Source organism: Chrysemys picta, chromosome 4 (genome assembly GCF_011386835.1).
Source record: "Chrysemys picta bellii isolate R12L10 chromosome 4, ASM1138683v2, whole genome shotgun sequence".
NCBI classification, from domain to species: domain Eukaryota; kingdom Metazoa; phylum Chordata; order Testudines; family Emydidae; genus Chrysemys; species Chrysemys picta.
Window position 1 is genome coordinate 29,845,331 of NC_088794.1, and position 21,735 is coordinate 29,867,065.

At 42.7% G+C, this 21,735-nt stretch overlaps 1 protein-coding gene across 3 annotated transcripts in view; it reads left to right on the forward strand.

Annotated features, from left to right (window-relative positions):
* The window catches only part of PTDSS2 (phosphatidylserine synthase 2), a 75,170-nt gene that overhangs the window by 18,044 nt on the left and 35,391 nt on the right, over nt 1-21,735 (forward strand). For all 3 annotated transcript variants that reach the window (XM_005310777.5, XM_065591872.1, XM_042862106.2), the window contains one exon: nt 14,887-14,969. In XM_005310777.5, coding sequence (XP_005310834.1) covers nt 14,887-14,969 — 83 coding nt within the window. The remainder of the gene's footprint in view (nt 1-14,886; nt 14,970-21,735) is intronic.

Sequence of the window (21,735 nt, forward strand, 5' to 3'; positions counted from 1 at the left end):
TTGGTGACTTACAATAGAGTACTTTGTCTTGCCTTGGATCACAGTTCTACCTTATTTTAGGCTAGTTCTGCTCTTTCTGTGGCTTTACCTTCTGTTCTTTAAACTCTAAACTCTGTGTCTGCTTGAAGCTGTCACTCTCTGAAAAACTCCTACAGTAACACTTGCTCTGCTTAATGAACATCAATAGCATAATCCTACAATGTGTAATGAACAGTGTCTGTACCTGCGATTATTCAGTACTTGGAAATGAAAATGTGTATTGCAGTAAAGCTCTGTTCTTGTCTGTATGTGGGGCCCACAAATGTAGAATTGCAAACACTCTGAAATCATTAGTTTTCATACTCTTGTTGCATGTTAACTTGTGGGGTGATAAACTAGTCTGGGACAAGGGGGGTGGGTAGGGCAGAATAGAAGAATAGTAGGGAACAAGGAACACAAACCAGAACTGCTCCACTCCCCATTGCAAACATGCTCCCAAGACTGAGTAAAGCAGATGCATCCGAAGAAGTGGGCTGTAGCCCACGAAAGCTTATGCTCTAATAAATTTTAGTCTCTCAAGTGCCACAAGTACTCCTGTTCTTTTTGTAAAGCAGATGGGTTCCTTGAAAACCAGCTTTCCCTCCCTACTCCCCTAAAGGCCCCCTATGCAGCTGCCTACAGCAGTATCTCACATGTACAGGGGTGTGAGCACAGATAGCAGCAGAAAGAATAGATCAAAAAGGATAGTCATACAGTTGAAAGCCAGACTGGACCACCAGATTATTGTCTGACCTCCTGTTGTCACGGGCACCAACAATTAAGAATAAGGCAGTAACTATTGCAGAGCATGATTCAAGGAGATGTGGGGTGCTGGTGGGAACCTCAGTTCTGCTCCATCCATTTATATCTCAGATTACCTAATTAAACTTCCTAGCATTTGAGACTAAATCATTCTCTCGGTATTGAATGCAGCACTGACTGAGTTTCTGTGTTTTTTTTTTTCTTCGCAATGAATGTCTTAAGGCTTTTGTCTCATTGATCCTGGAATCAGTCTCTCAACTGCATGCTAAAATCAGCTGCCATTAGAGACGGTTGTATGTAAATCTGAGGTAACAACTACTGTTTGTAACCATCTCCACCAGTCTGAAATACTTCAGATTCTTTTACCCCACATCTCAAATATATAAATAATTATGAACCCTATCACCCTGGTATAACTAGTCATTTTGATATCCAGTGTGTCCGTTAGGTGACACAAGTTTCAGTAGCTCTTCTGGATCTCGCTCTCTTTGGGGTAGAAACAGTGTTTTCACTAGTAAAACTGTTCACAAAACCTACTTGTCATCTGAAGAGTCAGATGGCAAGGATGACCTTGCCTCTGGAGAAGCTTGTTGCCATCAATACTGGTACAGTAACTCCTCGCTTAACATTGTAGTTATGTTCCTGAAAAATGCTACTTTAAGCAAATCTAATTTCCCCATAAAAATTAATGTAAAAGGGGCGGGAGGGGCGGCGGGGGTTAGGTTCCAGGGAATTTTTTTCGCCAGACAAAAGACTGCTAAACAAACAATGTAATAATATACACAGCAATGATGATTGTGAGGCTTGGTTGAGATGGTGGAGTCAGAGGGTGGGATATTTTCCAGGGAATGCCTGGCTGCTAAATGATGAATTAACACTTGGCTGAGCCCTCAAGGGTTAACTTAGCACATTGTTAATGTAGCCTCACTCTCTACATGGCAGCACAAATGGAGGGAAGAGACACGATGCATGGTAGTGGCCGCAAACATTCCCTGCGGAAACTGAATGTGGTGATGACCCCATGGTATCCCACTGGAGCGTGCCACTCCGTCCACTTTCCAAAGTGCCGGGTGTGTGTGAGAGAGACAGTCACACACCGTGTGTGTGTGTGTGAGAGAGAGAGAGAGATGAGCATTGCCCCTTTTAAGTACGCTGACCCCCACTCTAAGTACACTGCCTTTTTAAGTAGATCAGCAAGTTGAGACAACAGCTGCTACCAGGAAGCTCCCTCCCTCCTGAGCCCTGTCCTGTTGCCGCCCTGCTCTGTGTAGATGGGGTACAGGAGCAGGGGGAGGGGGACACCCCTGACATCAGCACCCCTCTTCCCTCCCTCTCACCCCCTGCACAGCAAGCAGAAGGCTCCTGGGAGCAGCTCCAAGGCAGAGGGCAGGAGCAGCAGCAGCACATGGCAGTGGGGGGGAGGGACACCTGAACTGCCCAGCAATTGGTAGCCTGCTGGGTGGCTGGAACTTAGGGGAGCTGATGGAGGCTGCCAGTCCACCCTGATTCCAAGCCCCCACCAGCTAGCTCCAACGCACTGCTCTTCCTGCAAGCAGTGAACAAAGCAGGCAGCTGCCAAACAACGTTATAAGGCAGCATTGCACAACTTTAAACAAGCCTGTTCTCTAATTGATCAGCAACTGAACAACAAAACAATGTTAACCGGGATGACGTTCAGTGAGGAGTTACTGTGTTTCCATACTGGTCTTACTCTCCTTAAGGGTTGCCAGAAATGGATATTGGGGGAAATAAGCAATGGGAAATGGACTTGGTAATTGGAATACTAACGCTACAAGAGGGAGGGCTAGTGCAAGACATGTTTCCTGCCTATTCCCCCACTGCAAGTTTGGAGGAAGTGTAAGATTGTAAAAACAGGCAAAAAGTAAAATAAATCAGCGACCTTAATATTTCTCCTTTGCTTGCATCATGAAAATATTTAGCCTGGGCAAGAGCCATATCCAAATGCTCAGTCTGGTAAAACAGCAGGAGTAGTACCGCTAGAGAAGGAATTTAGGATGGTGAAGTAAGATTAAGTTGACAAGCTATTTAAAAGCCAGAAATGGCATTCTGTCTCCCCTTTCAGACCTCCACCAAGGCTCTTTCAGGTATGTAGTGTGGGATTTATTTCTTGCACCTCCCAATCGTTTAGCACTGAAGGGAGACTGAATGACTAGCCATTGATAAGTGGGTATAGGGCTATTTACCTCAACATCACTGGCTCAAACTTAGACCAAAACAATAATGGCCAAGATTAGTTATTTTCTGATGACTCTTTAGAGGGCCAGCATCACAAACACCATCACAGCTGGCAGTCCATTAGATAGATTCTGAAAAGGGATTGAGCCTAAATGAATATAGATTCTGAACTACTTTTAGCCCTCCAGAACAGTCAGCTTTGAGCCAGTGTGATAAGCTGTTGCAGAGAGCTTGTACTTGTCTGCCTTTGGGTCAAAAGACATGAATCTTCAAGGCTGTCAATCTGGCACCTCCCAACAGCATTGCTTTTTCTCAAGTTAAGAGAAGTAAGGAAAGAATCTTGTGTTCTCAAAAGTACTTTTGAGGCCTGCTTTTGGACAAGTGCTGTTTAAACTTTACAAATGTACCTCTATCCTGACCTCCAAATCACTTCCTAGTTTGGTTCTAAGCCCATTCAGCACCATATCATACTGTTCCATGTGCTGATAAATTTCTTATCTTAATGCACAAATGAAAACTAACTGTGATGAATACTCCAAATTTAACTCACAAGTTATCTTAGTTCTCACATTTAATTTAACAAGTTTTCAGAAAATAGTGGCTGCTAAGCTAACACTATCTACTACCTGTAGTAAATTAGACTTGTGCCTTTGATTTAAAGGTGTATAAATATTAAGTAGAAAAGTTCTCAACCGTCTTGTTCATACACATAGTTTTTCTATAGCTTAGCCGAGGAATGAATCTGCAGATATTTTAGTAAGTTCTGAGTTCAGATCTGAATAGTCTTTATGCTTCAGATATAATGGGAGCTGAAGCTCTAGGAGAGATTGAGAGGCAGAGCCATGAAGTTTAGGCTCAACTTGCTTACAGCAAGATTTGTTGTTGTCCTTAAGGGACTCACTGTGAAACTATAACTCTAAGAACTGTATGCTTTATTGCCTGGCAAGATAGCATTGCTGTCCAGACTGGAACAACTGTATCAGTAGATGCTAGGAACCTTCAGGCTGTCGCATTCTGGGTAAGACTAGTCACTCAGGCCACACTCACTCATGTGGTGGCAGAAATAGCTGATGGAATGAATAAGTTGCACTACAAAAGCTCATTCAAGATCTCAAACAAGTAAATGTGAACCCTAGAGGTGGACATACAATTTTTATGCTTGACTCTGCTGAAGGTACTTAACAGTACATGTGTGCCCCAGGAGTAGGGTCGCTGTCAGTCCCTTATTACAAGGGTCGGCCCTTATTTTTTCATCTCTGTACAAGATTGTGAGTTGCTGAGTACTGCAAAAAGGAGCAAGAAATGCCCCTGGTAAATGTAGGTGAGTACTGCTGTTTATTATTTATTTATTTTATTGATATTTAATAATATTGTGGGGCGGGGGTGCTAAGAAAACAGTCCCTTATCTTTTAAATACAATGATGGGCACCCTACCCAGGAGTTTTGCTGGGACATCTTGAACGCCATCTCTGCGCTGTCTGTTCCGTGACTTAGAACACAAATGAGAAACTTTGCAGTACCTGCAGCAGTGACTTCCAGAATCTGAACACTATTAGTGGAGGTGAAGTTAGACTGCAACCTTCAGTTTATGTTGCAGTTTCCTTCTTTCAAACATGTGCAGCCATCAGCACAATGGAACTCTGTCATCCATAAAGGGAAAATGCTTGTGAAGGAATCTGTGTTGCGAAGATAATAATGAAGAGAATGGCTGCTAGTAGGCCTAAGCCCAACACAGCTAAAATCCTAATGTCTAGTGCTCTGTTCAGGCAGTGTGCTATTGTGATCAGTATAATAGTTCTGTGGTGTTGTGTTTTAAAAAGAGAACAAAAACAAAACAAGCAGCCAAAAGAGCTCTTTGCTGGGGCTGAAATTTTATCTAGTGCATTCTCTTCACATCACTTTGTGCTGGTTAGCAACCCTGCTCCTGTGGGAGGAGCTGAGACTGGAAATAGAGGTTGAGCTATAAATCACTTGCATTTTTGGTGATTGCTATTGTGTTTGTTGAAATTGTGATCAGAATACAACCAGTAAATGAGTGAGCACAGCAGGTCAGCACAGTTTTCCACCAGCTGGTAAGACATTTTGCCATCCACAACTACTGAGGGCATATAGCAATCATAACACAACAATCAGAGCACATAGTCATCCTGTAGGTGTACTTTGTCTGCTGGCAATTGAACACCAGTTTCTGCTGTGGAACACTTAAGGATCAGTAAAGAAAAAAGATCTTCTAGGCTATTAAACATTTCATGGGTAAAGATAGCTTTATAGACTCATAGACTTTAAGGTCAGAAGGGACCATTATGATCATCTGGTCTGACCCCCTGCATGCTGCAGGCCACAAAACCATCCCCACCCTTTCCCTGACTCTGCTGATGAAGTCCCCAAATCCTGTGTCTTAGTGACTTCAATTGGCAGAGAACCCTCCTGCTAGCGACCCCTGCCCCATGCTGCGGAGGAAGGCGAAAAACCTCCAGGGCCTCAGCCAATCTACCCTGGAGGAAAATTCCTTCCCGACCCCAAACATGGGGATCAGCAAGACCCCGAGCATGTAGGCAAGAGTCTCCAGCCTAATCCTTGTTAGCCATTATACTGTTTGCCTACCATTGCTCGGTATTCCTCAGCTAATATGTTTTACCATTAAACCATTCCCTCCATAAACTTGTCTAACTTAATCTTAAAACCAGACAGGTCCCTCACCCCCACCGTTTCCCTCGGAAGGCCATTCCAATATTTCACCCCTCTGACGGTCAGAAACCTTCGTCTAATTTCAAGCCTAAACTTCCCCACGGCCAGTTTATATCCATTTGTTCTTGTGTCCACATTAGTACTAAGCTGGAATAATTCCTCTCCCTCCCTTGTATTTATCCCTCTGATATATTTAAAGAGAGCAATCATATCCCCCCTCAACCTTCGTTTTGTCAGACTAAACAATCCGAGCTCCTCCAGTCTCCTTTCATACGACAGGTTTTCCATTCCTCTGATCATCCTAGTGGCCCTTCTCTGCACCCGTTCCAATTTAAGTTCATCTTTTTTAAACATGGGAGACCAGTACTCCAAATGAGGTCTCACCAGCGCCTTATACAACGGAAGCAGCACCTCCTTATCCCTACTAGATATACCTCGCCTAATGCATCCCAAGACCGCATTGGCTTTTTTCACCGCCACGTCGCATTGTCGACTCATAGTCATCCTACGGTCTACAAGAACCCCTAGGTCCTTCTCCTCTTCAGTTACTTCTAACCAATGCGTCCCCAGCTTGTAGCTAAAATTGTTGTTAGTCATCCCTAAATGCATCACCTTACACTTTTCACTATTAAATTTCATCCTATTTCTGACACTCCAATTCACAAGCTCATTCAAGTCTCCCTGCAGAATATCCCTATCCTCCTCCGAATTGGCAACGCCTCCCACCTTCGTATCATCCGCAAACTTTATCAGTCCACTCCTGCAATTGGTTCCGAGGTCAGTTATAAATAGATTAAATAAAATGGGTCCCAAAACCGAACCCTGAGGAACTCCACTGGTAACCTCCCTCCAACTTGACAGTTCACCCTTCAATACCACCCGCTGCGTTCTCCCCATTAACCAATTCCTTATCCACCTCTGAATTTTCATATGGATCCCCATCTTTTCCAGTTTAACCAATAATTCCTCATGGGGTACAGTATCAAACGCTTTACTGAAATCCAGGTATATTAGGTCCACCGCATTTCCCTTATCTAATAAGTCCGTTACTTTCTCGAAGAAGGAGATCAGATTCGTTTGGCACGATCTGCCCTTCGTAAAACCATGTTGTAATTTATCGCACTTGCCAGTAACCTCGAGGTCCTCAACTAGTTTCTCTTTCAGAATTTTCTCCAGCACCTTGCACACTACAGATGTTAAACTAACAGGCCTGTAGTTACCCGGATCACTTTTTTTTCCCTTTCTTGAAAATAGGAACCACATTAGCTATTCTCCAGTCTAACGGAACCACCCCCGAGTTTACAGATTCATTAAATATTATCGCTAATGGGCCTGCTATTTCCCGCGCCAATTCCTTCAATATTCTCGGATGAAGATCGTCCGGTCCTCCCGACTTAGCCCCATCAAGGTGTTCGAGTTTTGTTTCTACCTCGGAAACGGTAATCCCCCATTCTGTTTGCCCCTCTGTCACGGTGCTAGTATCCCTAATACCTTCATTGGCCTCATTAAACAACCGATGCAAAATATTCGTTGAGATATTGCGCCATGCCTAGATTATCTTTAATCTCCTCTCCAGCTATAGTCTTCAGCGGTCCTACTTCTTCCTTCTTTGCTTTCTTCCTATTTATATGGCTGTAAAACCTCTTACTATTGCTTTTAATTCCCCTCGCTAGGTCCAACTCTACACGGCTTTTGGCCTTTCTCACTCTATCTCTACATTCTCTGACTTCACTAAGGTAAGTTTCCTTACTGATCACTCCCCTCTTCCAGTCTTTGTACGCTTTCTGTTTCTTCCTAATTGCCCCTTTGAGTCGGTCGCTCATCCAGCTCGGTCTAAATCTCTTGCTTAGTAATTTTTTTCCCTTTTTTGGGATACAGGCCTCTGACAGCTCTTGCATCTTTAACTTAAAGTAATCCCAGGCTTTATCTGCCTTAAGATTCATTAATACGTTTGCCCAATCCACTTCCCTTACCAGTCCCCTTAATTTATTAAAATTCGCCTTTTTAAAATTATAAACCCTAGTCTTTGACTTAATTCTGTTACTCCTTCCGTTTAGTTTAAACCGGATTAGCTCATGATCACTGGAGCCCAAGTTGTCCCCTACTACCACTTCCTCAACGAGGTCCTCACTACTCACTAAAATCAAATCTAAAATGGCCTCCCCCCTTGTCGGTTCTGCTACCACTTGATGAAGGAAATGATCAGCAAGCACATCTAGGAACATCTGAGCCCTATTATTGCTACTAGCGTTTGTTCCCCAATCTATATCCGGGAAGTTAAAGTCCCCCATAATCACACAGTTCCTATTAGTATTTACTTCTCTAAACACATTAAATAGTTCTTTATCCATATCCTGGGTCGATCCCGGCGGTCTATAGCACACCCCAAGCACTATCCCTGGGGAGACTCTAGTAGTCCTTTTACCCAGTGTGATTATTGCCCAGACGGATTCCGTGTTATCTATTCCATCAACTATTATTTCTTTACAGCTTATCTCACTATTGACATACAATGCCACCCTGCCACCTTTACCTATGTTCCGGTCTTTCCTAAACAGAGCATACCCCTCCATACCTGTATTCCAGTCGTGACTGCCGTTCCACCACGTTTCAGTTATTCCTACGATATCCGGTTTCATTTCTCGGACCAAGAGCTCCAATTCCTCCATTTTGTTACCTAGGCTTCTTGCATTGGTGTATAAGCACCCTAATGTATGTTGTTTCGCCTGTCTCCCATTAGTAACACTATGTGTTACAGGCCTCTTTGTGTCCTTCCCCCTTATCCTTCTTGTGTCCAATCTCAACTCCCCAGCTATATCTCCTCTTATCTCACTCACTTTTTCAATATTGGAATCTGGCGTGGAGATTAACTGTACATCTCCCAACCGTCTCCCCAAACTTCCTAGTTTAAAGCTCTTTTGATAAGATGAGCCAGCCTCCCTCCCAGAAGTCTATTTCCTTCCCTACTCAGGTGAAGTCCATCCCGCGAGAACAGCTGTCTGTCCCCGAAAGCCTCCCAGTGGCCATACATCCCAAAGCCCTCCTTATAGCACCACTCCCTTAGCCAACTATTTATTCTAACAATCCTATCAGCCCTTTGCTGCCCTTCCCTAGGAACAGGCAGAATCCCACTAAAGATAATCTGAGCCTCTATCTTCTTAAGAGTCTTCCCCAGCCTAGCATAATCTCCCTTGATTCTCTCTAACGAGAACCTAGCAGTGTCATTTGTTCCTACATGAAGGATTATCAAGGGGTTCTTACCTGCTCCCTTTAGGATCCTTTTCAACCGCAGGTCCACATCGCGTATCTTTGCGCCCGGTAGACAGCACACCCTTCTGTTCTCCGGGTCCGCCCTGGTCACAGGCCTGTCCAATCTCCTCAGTAAAGTCTCCAATTACATAGACCTGCCGTTGCCTGGCAACATTGCGATCTAGTAATCTAGTCTCTGATCCCTCTAGTCCTGACCTGTGTCTGTTCCTATCTTCTCTTATACTCCCCCTTTTGCCTTGTTCTATCCTCTCAGGGCCCGGGTTTTTCGCTGTCTCCATCATCACCTCCCTTCTCTCTATCGGACTAGCCGCTCTTCTCTTCTTCCTCAACGTCCCACCTTCAGTCACCACCTGCTGCCCCTCCACCTCGTTATCCAGGCACCCAAACCTGTTCCTGTTTGTTTATAAACAATCACTGTTCATTAGACTTCCTGCAGAGAGCTATGGTGTTATAATCTGATATTATACATGCTATCACACATTACATCTCAAATGTTAGGAATTTTCAAGTGTTATCTTGCTAACCAAAGGACTGTGTTGAAATTTCTTATCAGTGATGTTGGACACTATTCATGTAAGTCCTGCAGCAGATTAATCCCACTTGACAAGTGTTGCACTTTGAGTACCTGATGAGGGAGTTGAGACAGGACAAGTATCTCTTTAGAGAAGAATGATTTGAGTTTTGCCATGAGACACATCTTGGTACAGTTCCAAAGCTTGCCGTTCTAAGACTTTTGGCATATGGAAGTTGTGTGACTTATATATTAGAACCCTAGAGAACTATCCATGTCCATTTTTGCTTTTATATAAACACCATTCATTCATTCATTCATAGCGGGGAGGGATAGCTCAGTGGTTTGAGCATTGGCCTGCTAAACCCAGGGTTGTGAGTTCAATCCTTGAGGCGGCCACTTAGGCATCTGGGGCAAAAATCTGTCTGGGGATTGGTCCTGCTTTGAGCAGGGGGTTGGACTAGATGATCTCCTGAGGTCGCTTCCAACCTTGATATTCTATGATTCAGACTGGAAGCTGAAAAGGTGACTCTCTAACAAATTACCACATAAGTTTCTCATGATGAGGGCAGAATTCCTCTTGGTCCTTTTTGACTTTATATTAGCCTCTTTCCCTGTTCCCCTCCCCAGAAAAAAATCCTGCTGTTATGAATGCTAGTGCAGGTCCACCCATTGTAGCAACAGTGGGTGTGCTAGAACAAGCAAGGTTGCAGATAGCCCCTAATATTTTAACTACTCTTTCTTCCAACTCTACTCACAGTGGGTGCTTAAAATGCTAGCGTCAACCAGTGCCTTGTCATGCCATCATTGCTATCACCAGAGGAGCTGCACTTATGTTGCCAACAAGGGAGACTCTTCCTGAAAAGAGCGTAATGCAGACAAGGTCTTACTGACATGACACCTAAGGGAGTTCTGCGCCACTGTGCGCAGGCAGAATTCATGTTACCTGCAGATTTCTTTGCTTCCCTGCAGAAAAATGACTTTCTGACGGGGAAGCAAAGGAAACCCACAAGAGCGGTCATATGTCTCTCCCCAGTAGTGCAGATGCTTGGTTTTGGGTGCCCGGAGCAGCCAGCAGAGAGGTAAATCGTTGCGAGGGTGGGCTGGGGATTCCCCGACCGATGCCGGGTCAGACCCACCCTTGTCCGCCCAACCCCAGTGCATCTGCCCCCCCCCCCCCCCCCAAGACTCCCCCGCTGTGCCTCGCATCCAGAACCTGACCCTCACCCTGCCAAACTTTACCCTCCCTTCCTCTCCCCCCACCTCAGGGCTGGGGACGTTCCTGCTAGTGGCTCCTAACCTGTGCCAGGCTCAACGGCTAGTTCTGGCTGGGCTGGGGGTGGGGAGGAGGAGCGCACTTCTCTTGCATGGAGTGGCCAGGGCCAGGTCACCCCCAGAAACCTCCCCCAGCTCTTCACGCCTCCCTTCCTCCCCACTTCTTGCCCCCATTGATCTTAAGCATGCATGGGAAAGCTCACTATACTGGGAGCTGCTCCTCTCTATGTCCAACACCTGTGCACCTGAACACCCCCGCTCCCTGCACTCGGCCCTCCCCACTGAGCCCCACCCCATGCATCCAGACCCCCCCCACACACCAAGCCCCTGCACCCAGACTCCTCCCATTAAGCCCCCTGCACTCAAACTCCCACCCTGATGAGCCCCACTCCCTATGCACCTGGACCACCCTGACTCCCTCATGCCTGAACCCCCATCCCACTGAGCCCCAACCAGCTGCATCTGGACCCTCATCCCACCAAGCCCCACTCCCTCAGCACCCTGAATCTCCTGCTAAGCCCCCCCCCCCCACACACACACACACCCCTGCTGAGCCTCAACCACCTTCACCAGGACCTCTCTACAGAGTCCCACTGCCTCTGCACCTGAAACCCACCAACAAGCCCATGTGCATCCAGATCCCCCACTTCACCTGGACCCCCCACTGAGCCCCCTGCACCCAGATTGTCCTGCACACACCCCTCTCAGCTGACACCTGGATTCCCCTACACTAAGTCCCCCCCCACACTTGGATCCTGCCTGGCTGAGCCTGCCTGTCCAACCTGTCCAAGAAAATAGATACATTAGCCATGCCTCTCAAAACCAACTATGGGACTGAGTGTGCAACGGACCCTCTAAGGCCGTAAAGCCCTTTGTTCATTCCAGGATAAGCCAGAAGGACACCATACAGATGGGTGAAACCTTGGGATATCCATTAAGGTTTCAGGCTGCCTCATTAGGACACAGCATGATGGCAACTGAAAAATAAATGTGACATTGGGAAGAATAATGGTGGTTTTGCCACATAAGTGTTTTTGGAAAAATGCTGGTGTTGCATAACTTTCTTCTAGCTAATTAAAATAGAAGGGAATTATCAAAAATTCAACATACTTCATTAATTTCCAGCTGATATTACTGTTAGATTTTTTTAGTATAGATGTAAATGTGTATAACTGCAGGTTCTCGTGGAGATTGATCCAGGATAATATGACATGATGAAAACCTAAGATGGTGCCTTGGAGCTCTTAGCTCAGGGCTAAGCAAAATGATGATAAATTTAAGAAATTTGTATTGGAATATAATACAAAAAGTGTAGAGCGATCATTTTAGATGTAAATATAGGCACTGTTAAGAATGTACATGCCAGCTTCATAATTTCAAATGCAAGGGGTGGGGGGTGGGTAAATCAAATACACAAAGAATGTAATTAGATTCTTTGAGAATAGCTACAAATTGTAATTGCTTTCTTCACCTTTTGGAAAGCTTGGTGGAACCTACCTGCTGTGTCAACAGTTTCATTTATTAGCTAATTTTAGTGTGCAACCCTAATATATACTTGTTGTGTCAACGCAGTTATCAACACCTTGAAGACTGTCAATTAATCCTGCTAAAACTTGGTTGTCATTATTAGTTTTTGATGGTAAAAGTTCCATCCTTAGCCATTTAAACACATTACCTTTTGAAAAAAAAAAAAATTAAGACAGTACTTGCTAGTAGTCAACCTGAATTCTTGGGGCCCTAGCTACACTTCTGAAGGAGCCATGATTGAAAAATATTTTATTACTGAAAAACAGTCAAATATGGCAGCCTTTTGCATACTAACCTTTTAAACTGTATTAGTACATTATTTATGTAGTTTTCATACAGCGTTCCATCATGTATGGACAGGGTGCTGACAGGTAACCAAATGCCTGAATATAGAAGTAGGGTCAACCTCAAGTAATTCCCCATCTCCCACAAACAAAACCAGCCTGTTTGTAGGCTTTATTTTGGGAAAAGCCAGAGTCACAACTTTGACTACATTTATGAACTATCCTGTTGAAGAAATGTTTTAAGGTACTTATTTTGTAGTGTGGAACTTTCAGTAATTCTTGAGCAAAATCACAAACTGGCAATTATATTAGTTGTTATAATGTATCAAAGTTGTGCTAAAAGTCTAAATGCACAATAAGTCCTTTTCTAAAATGTCTTCCTTTTCAACTTGTGCTGAAGCTTACAATTCTATTACTCTTACCAGTGTTGCTTCAGCCCAAATTGGACCCCTGCCTACGCAAATATTCCGTCCTTAGTTCATGTGATAGCAATTGATTAGTAAGCCTGAACCTACCCACAGCTACTTCCATTTTTAAAAGCTGTCTGAACTCAGTAACAAGTCATGTGCTGAGAGTATTTAAAGTACTTTCACCAGGTCTTGATCATGTTTTCTGTGATGGCATTAAACTGTTTCCTGCCATTTACTTTAAAGTAATTAAACTTTCAATACCCATTGTATCTGTTGCTGATTTTATTGATCAGCACCAGGACACATTCCTAGGTAGATAGACCTAAGGTGACAAGCCAATAAATAACTACATCTAATTTTTTTCTCAAAAAAGCAAGTTCTCTAATAACTTCAGATGAATATACCATCTGTGCATGATGGTAACTCTTGAGGATATTGGCATTCTAGTACAAAACTGGCAGATCTCTAGCTCTTAAGGTAGTTTTTTGGTTGGGTTTTTTTTTGTTTGTTTGTTTGTTTTTAGCCATTCAGGGCAACAGGTGAAGAGGGAGAAGGTGCCATTTTTCCATAGTTTCAAGGAGAACAGCATTTTAAGTTAAGGCTGCTACATGAGGTGAAACTTACACGAGTCGCACTCAAAGAATATTAAATATACAAGAATTGAAAGTTTGGGAATAAGTTAAAGTTCTATAGATTCCACTATCTTGAAGTTGTAACAGTTTTGCTGGTCTTCAAATAAATGTAGTGAAAGTTTCACAAACAGCCTTACCTCAGACCCCTTGTCCATGCCCATGAGTCTCTTGATGTTCAGAGATCTGAGCATGCTGATCCATCTATTACAAGGATGGTAGGTCAGACAGGGAGTTTGATGTTATAGTAGACATTCATTCTTTTTAATTAAAAAAGCAGGCTGCATTTAATTTACATTGTAGAAGAAATATATTAAGAAGCATGGATAGGCAAGAATACAAGCATTACAAAAGGTTACACGAGAGTCTCAATTTCACCATTTAGTGAACCTTCACATCTTTTTTTCAAAGCACAAGCAACCTTAAATCTGGCAATTTCTAACTTTCGAAGCATTTGCAACCTAAAGAATGTCCTTTTAATATTTTCTGCATGCAGTTCCCTAGTTTTTTTTAAAAAACAAATTCTGTTCTTTACAACTGTAACAATCTCCCATGATAAATAATCAGCAGAGTTTGAAACTGAACAATTCACATTGAAGCACAAATGTCTACCACTTGAGCTACAAGACTAACACTAGCTGGTAGCAGGAGAAAGCTGGTATCTGGGAGGTGGGATTGGGGCACTAGGACCAGATGCCAGGTCTATGGGATAGTCAGGGGAAGCCTGGCCTGGTTCTCTTCTCCAACCCCCAGTGTGGCTGCTCCAGCAGTTTCCTGGTGTTCCCATGCTGTGTCTGTTGCTGATTTGGCAGCTGAATGGACATGATCTTGGAATATTCATGTTCAGTTATTTTGGCTAACGTGTTCCTAGGCAACACAAGTGAGAAAGGAAATCATTATTTTCAACCATTTATAGCTCAGCAAAACCTGAATGGAATTTAATGGGACAAAGAAAACAATTCTCTAGCCCAAGGACTTTCTCCTTGCTGAATTTCAAAGACCTTCTGTAAACTATAGAGGTTTTAAGAGCTTTTCAGAAAAGGTCATGAATCTTTTATAATGGAAAATATTATGCAGTGTTAGGAAACCTAAATATATAGGTTAGTACCAGTTTCCCCTATAACAAAAACTGCAAAAGATGAAACATGCTTCTCACTGGAAATTATAACTGATCTGGAGAAATTACACTAGTATAAAGAGACAAAATGTTCTAGACTTTTAAGAATTTAAACTGAGGTTCTTTTTGTCATAATTTTCTTTATTGGAGTGGGTTGGTGAATCAAATATATATTGAGTAGTTTGTTCTTTATTTTCAGAGGCATTGTTGCCAGTATTTTAGTTTTCTTATGTTTTGGAGTCACTCAAGCTAAAGATGGACCATTTTCAAGACCACATCCAGGTAATTTAAATCATTTAACTTTTTCCAAGTGTCTAATAAATTGCTAACTCTGTAGAAGTAATTTTACCATTTCATAAATAGCCTCTTAAGTTTTTATGATTGGATGTAAATGTTAGCGTTCATAACTGTTTTATGGCATACTTCCTTTATATGCAATGTAAATTCATTAACATTATGTTGCAACTACCGAGTAATCTTAATCCCAATCTTAATCTTGCCTTATACTGCAACAGGTATTTCCAAGACTACTTCCCCTATTTATCCTTCGGACACTTAAAAGGAATTTGAGATCCTTGCCAGATGGCAGCCCTAAACATTCCCTCTTTCTGTTGTCTGAAAACAATCCCCTAAAAAAGGGGAATATCAATTACTCTAAACAGCATGCATAATATGTACTATCTGTTTTTTAAAATCAGTTAATTGCATGGGATTTACCCAGCTGTCCCTGGTCTGCATTTCACATTGCTAGCAAAAAGGCTCACATGGTCCCCAGTTTGGAGAAGGTAATCAAATCATCCCTTGACCCTCAGCTCCACTTTGCCTATAAAACTCCATTTTGGTATGTAACTGGACTGTGCTTCTGCTTCTGCTCCTTCATTGACACAGATGTAAACAACTCACTTGGTTATGGAACTTTTGTTACAAGTAATCTGAAAAATTACAAGAGGGCCTTTATTTTACTTTGTGTGTGAGATTTCTGCCCCATTGATGAAGTTTGTGCTGTAAGACTTCAGGGAGTCTTTATAAAACAGCAACATAAAACTTCTGTGGAAGTAATCAAACTTCTTGCTGCTGATTCTTTTTCCTTTTTCCTGGCTATTTTTACATTTTGGTAATGATAGTTTATAAGAATGGGGACAGTTATATAGACTTGCATATTCAACTTGAGAGCATAGGTTCCAAGTTATGCATACACTTAATGAGAAATGCTTCAGTTACAGTTTTCTTTATTTCATCTGAAACTTTCATGCTGGGAATCCTGTTTTTCCTGGGGAATGGTAGGCAAGTTAAAAAGAATCCTTGGAGAGAAAGTTGAAGGTTGTCTTTCTGCAAGGAGGTAATTGAAGAAATACAACAGTGAACTTAGACTCATAGACTTTAAGGTCAGAAGGGACCAATATGATCATCTAGTCTGACCTCCCGCATGATGCAGGCCACAAAGCCGTCCCAACCCTTTCCCTTGACTCTGCTGTTGAAGTCCCCAAATCCTGTGGTTTAGAGACTTCAATTAGCAGAGAGTCCTCCAGCTAGTGATCCTTGCCCCATGCTGCGGAGGAAGGCGAAAAACCTCCAGGGCCTTTGCCAATCTACCCTGGAGGAAAATTCCTTCCCGACCCCAAATATGGCGATCAGTAGAACCCCGAGCATGTAGGCAAGATTCTCCAGCCAAACCCTCATTGGCCATTATACTATTTACCAGCGATGGCACGCTGTTCCTTTGACGAAACTCACGGTATCCCATTAAACCATTCCCTCCATAAACTTATCTAGCTTAATCTTAAAACCAGACAGGTCCGTCGCCCCCACCGTTTCCCTCGGAAGGCTGTTCCAATATTTCACCCCTCTGACGGTCAGAAACCTTCGTCTAATTTCAAGCCTAAACTTACCCACGGCCAGTTTATATCCATTCGTTCTTGTGTCCACATTAGTACTGAGCTGGAATAATTCCTCTCCCTCCCTAGTATTTATTCCTCTGATATATTTAAAGAGAGCAATCATATCCCCCCTCAGCCTTCGTTTGGTCAGGCTAAACAACCCGAGCTCCTCGAGTCTCCTTTCATACGACAGGTTTTCCATTCCTCTGATCACCCTAGTGGCCCTTCTCTGTACCCGTTCCAGTTTAAGTTCATCTTTTTTAAACATGGGAGACCAGAACTGCACACAATACTCCAAATGTGGTCTCACCAGTGCCTTGTACAACGGAAGCAGCACCTCCTTATCCCTACTAGATATACCTCGCCTAATGCATCCCAAGACCGCATTGGCTTTTTTCACCGCCATGTCACATTGTCGACTCAGTCATCCTGCAGTCTACCAAGACCCCGAGGTCTTTCTCCTCCTCCGTTACTTCTAACAGATGCGTCCCCAGCTTGTAACTAAAATTGTTGTTAGTCATCCCTAAATGCATGACCTTACACTTTTCACTATTAAATTTCATCCTATTACTATTACTCCAATTTACAAGGTCATCCAAGTCTCCCTGCAGAATATCCCGATCCTCCTCCAAATTGGCAACTTGAACTGTTTTAAGTTTAAAACCCCACTTTCTGGGCAGCCTACTGCATGGCAATTCTTTATTTTTTTTTAATTCTGTTTATGAAAGATCTTGTTGCCTTTAATGACTTCAGAGATGTTCTTGGAGATATGCTCCATACAGTTTTCAGCTCTATAGCATCTAGAAATGTCTTCTACCTTTTATAAACTATAGACCGGGGTCGGCAACCTTTCAGAAGTGGTGTGCCGAGTCTTCATTTATTCGCTCTAATTTAAAGTTTTGCATGCCAGTAATACATTTTAATGTTTTTAGAAGGTCTCTTTCTATAAGTCTATAATATATAATTAAACTATTGTATGTAAAGTAGATAGGGTTTTTTAAATGTTTAAGAAGCTTCATTGAAAATTAAATTAAAATGCAGAGCCCTCTGGACCAGTGGCCAGGACCTGGGCAGTGTGAGTGCCACTGAAAATCAGCTTGCGTGCCGCAGGTTGCCTACCCCTGCTATAGACTGTTGAAAACAGGAGAGTTATACTGAAGGCGGTAGTTTTGATTCTGGTGAAAGATGTATGAAACGGGAGCTAAGGAAGCTTCTATGTGAATTTCATCATTTGAACAATTGTCATATTAATATTCAGACTAATTGTTCAACAGCCCAGGGAGAACACACTCAAAGTCAAGATAAGGCCTGAATAGGCTAATTTACACAGATTATGCCCTGCATATCACAAAGAAGCTTTTATGCTCTCAGCTAGAGCTAGTTTTACTAGAGCTTTTACTAGTTTTATAGTATTGTAACCTGAATGTGTTAACATCTTAGTCGCATTAAATATTTACACTCATATCTGGATTTCAAAAGTAGGCTGCGTCCTGATGTGCTTAGAGGAGATAAAAAGGACCATTTTTATGAATGAATGAGTGGTTATCTTGTTCTAGGCTAGTTCCCCAGCATAGTGTGTACTCTAGGGCCTGCTGGAGGCAACTGGGTGTTCCTTTAGGAGGAGAGTGTGTTAGCCTCCAGCCTTCTTGTGGATGGGGAGGCTCTTGCAGGCATGGAGGTGCATGGTGTTGCAGTCCTCCATGGGAGATCTTTGTAACTAGAGAGTATACACTGGGAGATGTGGAAGAGTAAGTTTATTGGTGGGGTGCTAATAAGGAAATGAGTCTTCAGTGACCCCCACTTCATGATTCTGTTATCCCTGGAGAAGTGTCTCATTATCCCAAAAGAGCCACAGCATGGCTTGCTGGTATATACCACTTCCTTTATAGGTTTTGTTTTAAATCTTGCTAATAACAGATTTGGGAGAAATAATCTATTTTGTAGCCCAATGTCTCATCAATGAAGCTCTTCAGTATTCTGTTTACAGTGGTGTTGTAGCTGTGTCAGTCCCAGGATATTAGAGAGACAAGGTGGGTGAGGTAATACATTTTATTGGAGCAACTTCTGTTGGTGAGAGCGACAAGCTTTTGAGCTCCACTGTGCTCTACTTCAGGTCTGGGAAAGGTAGATAGCTGTGACACTCTTTCCTTTGTTAACCTTTCCTCATCGGTCTGGTTTTCTAAACCTTTTATCACACTTTTGTTGCTCTCCTCTGGACTCTCTCTCTACTTTATCCAGATGTTTCTTAAAGTGCCCAGAACGGGACACAGTACTTGCACCAGCTGAGGCCTCACCAGTGCTGAATAGAGCAGAACGGTTACCTTCCAGGTCTTACATATGACACTCCTGTTAATGCAGGAAAGGCTAACATTCTGGGGTGCAACTGCATCACATTGTTCAATTTGTGATCCACTATAATCCCCAAATCCTTTTCAGCAGTACTACCGCCTAGCCAGTTAGTCCCCACTTAGTAGCTGTGCATTTGATTTGTCCTTCCTAAACGTAGTACTTTGCACTTGTCTTTACTGAATTTCATCTTGTTGATTTTCAGACCTGTTATTCAATTTGTCAACGTCATTTTTAATTCTAATCCTGTCTTCCAAAGTGGGTAGCACTCCTGGTGCCATCAGTACATTTTATAAGCATACCCTGCCCTCCTTTTATCCAAGTCATTAATGAAAATATTGAATAGCACTGGACCCAGGACAGAGCCCTGCAGGATCTCACTAGATATGTCCTCCCAGTTTGACAGTGAACTGTTGATAACTACTGAGTATGTGCTTTGAGTTTAGTTGTATACCGATCTTATAAAGATCTGTCTAGCTGTAATTGGTATGGTGAGGACTTGAAGCAGACACTCTTTAAGGAAAACCATACTTAAAAATCAGAGTCCAGACATTTCTCACTTTCTGGTTTGGGCATGAGGGATTTATGCTGCTCTTCACAGGGTATGTATATTAACTGAAGGAAAAAAGAGGTAGGAGGATTCCTTTTTAATACTTCACAAATCTGTCAAATAGCTTAAAAACAGCAATCTGACTGGTTCCACTAGCATCTCCCTCCCCTAGACTCCCCATTTAGCAAAATCAAAATCTAGCTTCTGACAAAGCATTGACCCCTTATTGGGTGAGGTGGTATTTATAGTCTAGATGCTTGAGGCAAAAAGCCTTGGTGCTTGGAATAAAACTTGCAGTTGGTATCTTTCAATCTGAGATTCTTCTAACTTGGAAGCATTTGAGGTTAATTGAAGGGAGCCACTCTTGATATAGCCCTCTCAAAAACTATCCCAGAATTGATCTTGCTTACTAATGCCCAGAAACAAAACTTTGATAGATATCTGGTATTCTATTCCTTTCCCAAGGTCTATCAAGCTTGGTAATGTCGGACTGGTGAGGGGACACCGACAGTTGTTGAGGGGGAACTAGCAATAGTAAGCAAGAACAAAGCAACTTGCACTGTACAAATTACATTGCACGTTAGTGTTTTTCCTTGAGGGAAGATGCTCTAATAAGGTTGTTCTCATAGTGCTGCGTGACTGAGAAAAAGGGCAACATGAGTAATTTTGGACAAATCCTGTGATTATTATTAAAATGCTAGTTGGGTAATCTGTATGCACTACCTCTGTGGTGTGCTTTTCTCTTAACTGGTTATTCCAAGAACATATTTTCTCTCTCAATTAGTAAACTTGCAAATAAAACTACCGAAGTTAATCTTCAGTCTGAGTTTGGAAGTTACAAAGTAGAAGCTCTGAACTCCCAGTTATCCATGTCAGAACTGCAGTTTGTCCCCAACATGCAAAGTAGGCCATCCTGATAAGATTTATTTGGCAGTTTTGCTGAAAATGATCACAACCTCTCACATCTGAAGCTATTTTTAAGATGGTGTTAGGAGCAGTCTGTTAGGAAAAAAAACTTTTTTAGCCCTGTGATAGGTTTTCTTTGCTCAATTCAGTCTTAAAAAACAGCACACAAAGCAGCCATTTATTCGGTAAGGAAATACTGTCAAGGTTGCTAGGGCTAATATTTGATATTTTTTCCTTATTGATTTGCAGAGTGCCTGTAATCCTGTTTAAAGTAATAGTGTGTGTTCTTCTAAAAATCCAATCATTGTCCAGTGAAGCAGTGATGAGCAACTCTGACATAAATACACACATTTTGTATAAAAGTTCCTCCTGGTTTCCTTTTTCCATTGGGTTTTTAATGTCTGATTTGTAATATTAGAATTGTTTACCTGTCTTCACTAGAACTAAGGACTAACCATGGAAAAAAACTAGTGGAAGTTGAGGAAATGATCTCCCAGACATGCAACAGCTAATTCTCTCCACTTGACCATTTGAATGCTGATTCTCTTGTAGAGAGTCCTGTTTTCCCAGAACCAGTCAGGCCGTAGCCCTAGAAAGGCAGGGTTCTTGAGAGAGCTATCAAGAAAATCTCCCAGGAATGATTACTGATTGGAGGATTTGGGTGTTATCCAATCCCAAATCAAAAGTTCTTTTAACTGCTCCCCATTATGTAAACCAATGGACATGGTTGGATGAATTGGTCACATACTACTTGGAGCTTACCCAGAGGTGTTTATCTCCTCTAATGGATGCTTTGTCATAGAGGTGGGCTGAGCCAAAACTCTGGATCACAGTTCACAGCATGGAACAATCTAATGGCCCTAATCCAAGCTCTTGACATATGGGAGAGTTCACATACAGATTGCAAGCTCCCAAGTGTTTAGGTTCAAGGTGTCTGGCTCTCTCTGTTAGAGGGAGTTGACATTCTGATCCAGGGTTTTGATTTTATTATTTATTTGTATTGCAACGGCACCTATGAGCCCTAATCACAGAACAGGATCCCATTGTGCTAGGTGCTGTACAAACATTTAAAAAAAAAAGTCTGAGGCCCCAATCTCTTTGTGCCCCATTTCTGTCTCCTAAATTTCACTTGTGTAGATCTTGAGAAAAGAAGAGGGATGAATTAGGATAGGATCCAGGTCCAGAGAGGTGGCCCAGGGCACCCACAAAGGTTGGATCCATGGGAGGCAGAAGGACCTATTGCTGGAGTGTTAAGGACTTGAAGTTGGAGGTGGGATTGGCAGAGCAGGGAGCCAAAAACGCCAAAGATACTCTTTTTATTTGTGTACTTTTTTGCTTGGATAGGACTCCAACCTCATACTGGTTGTGG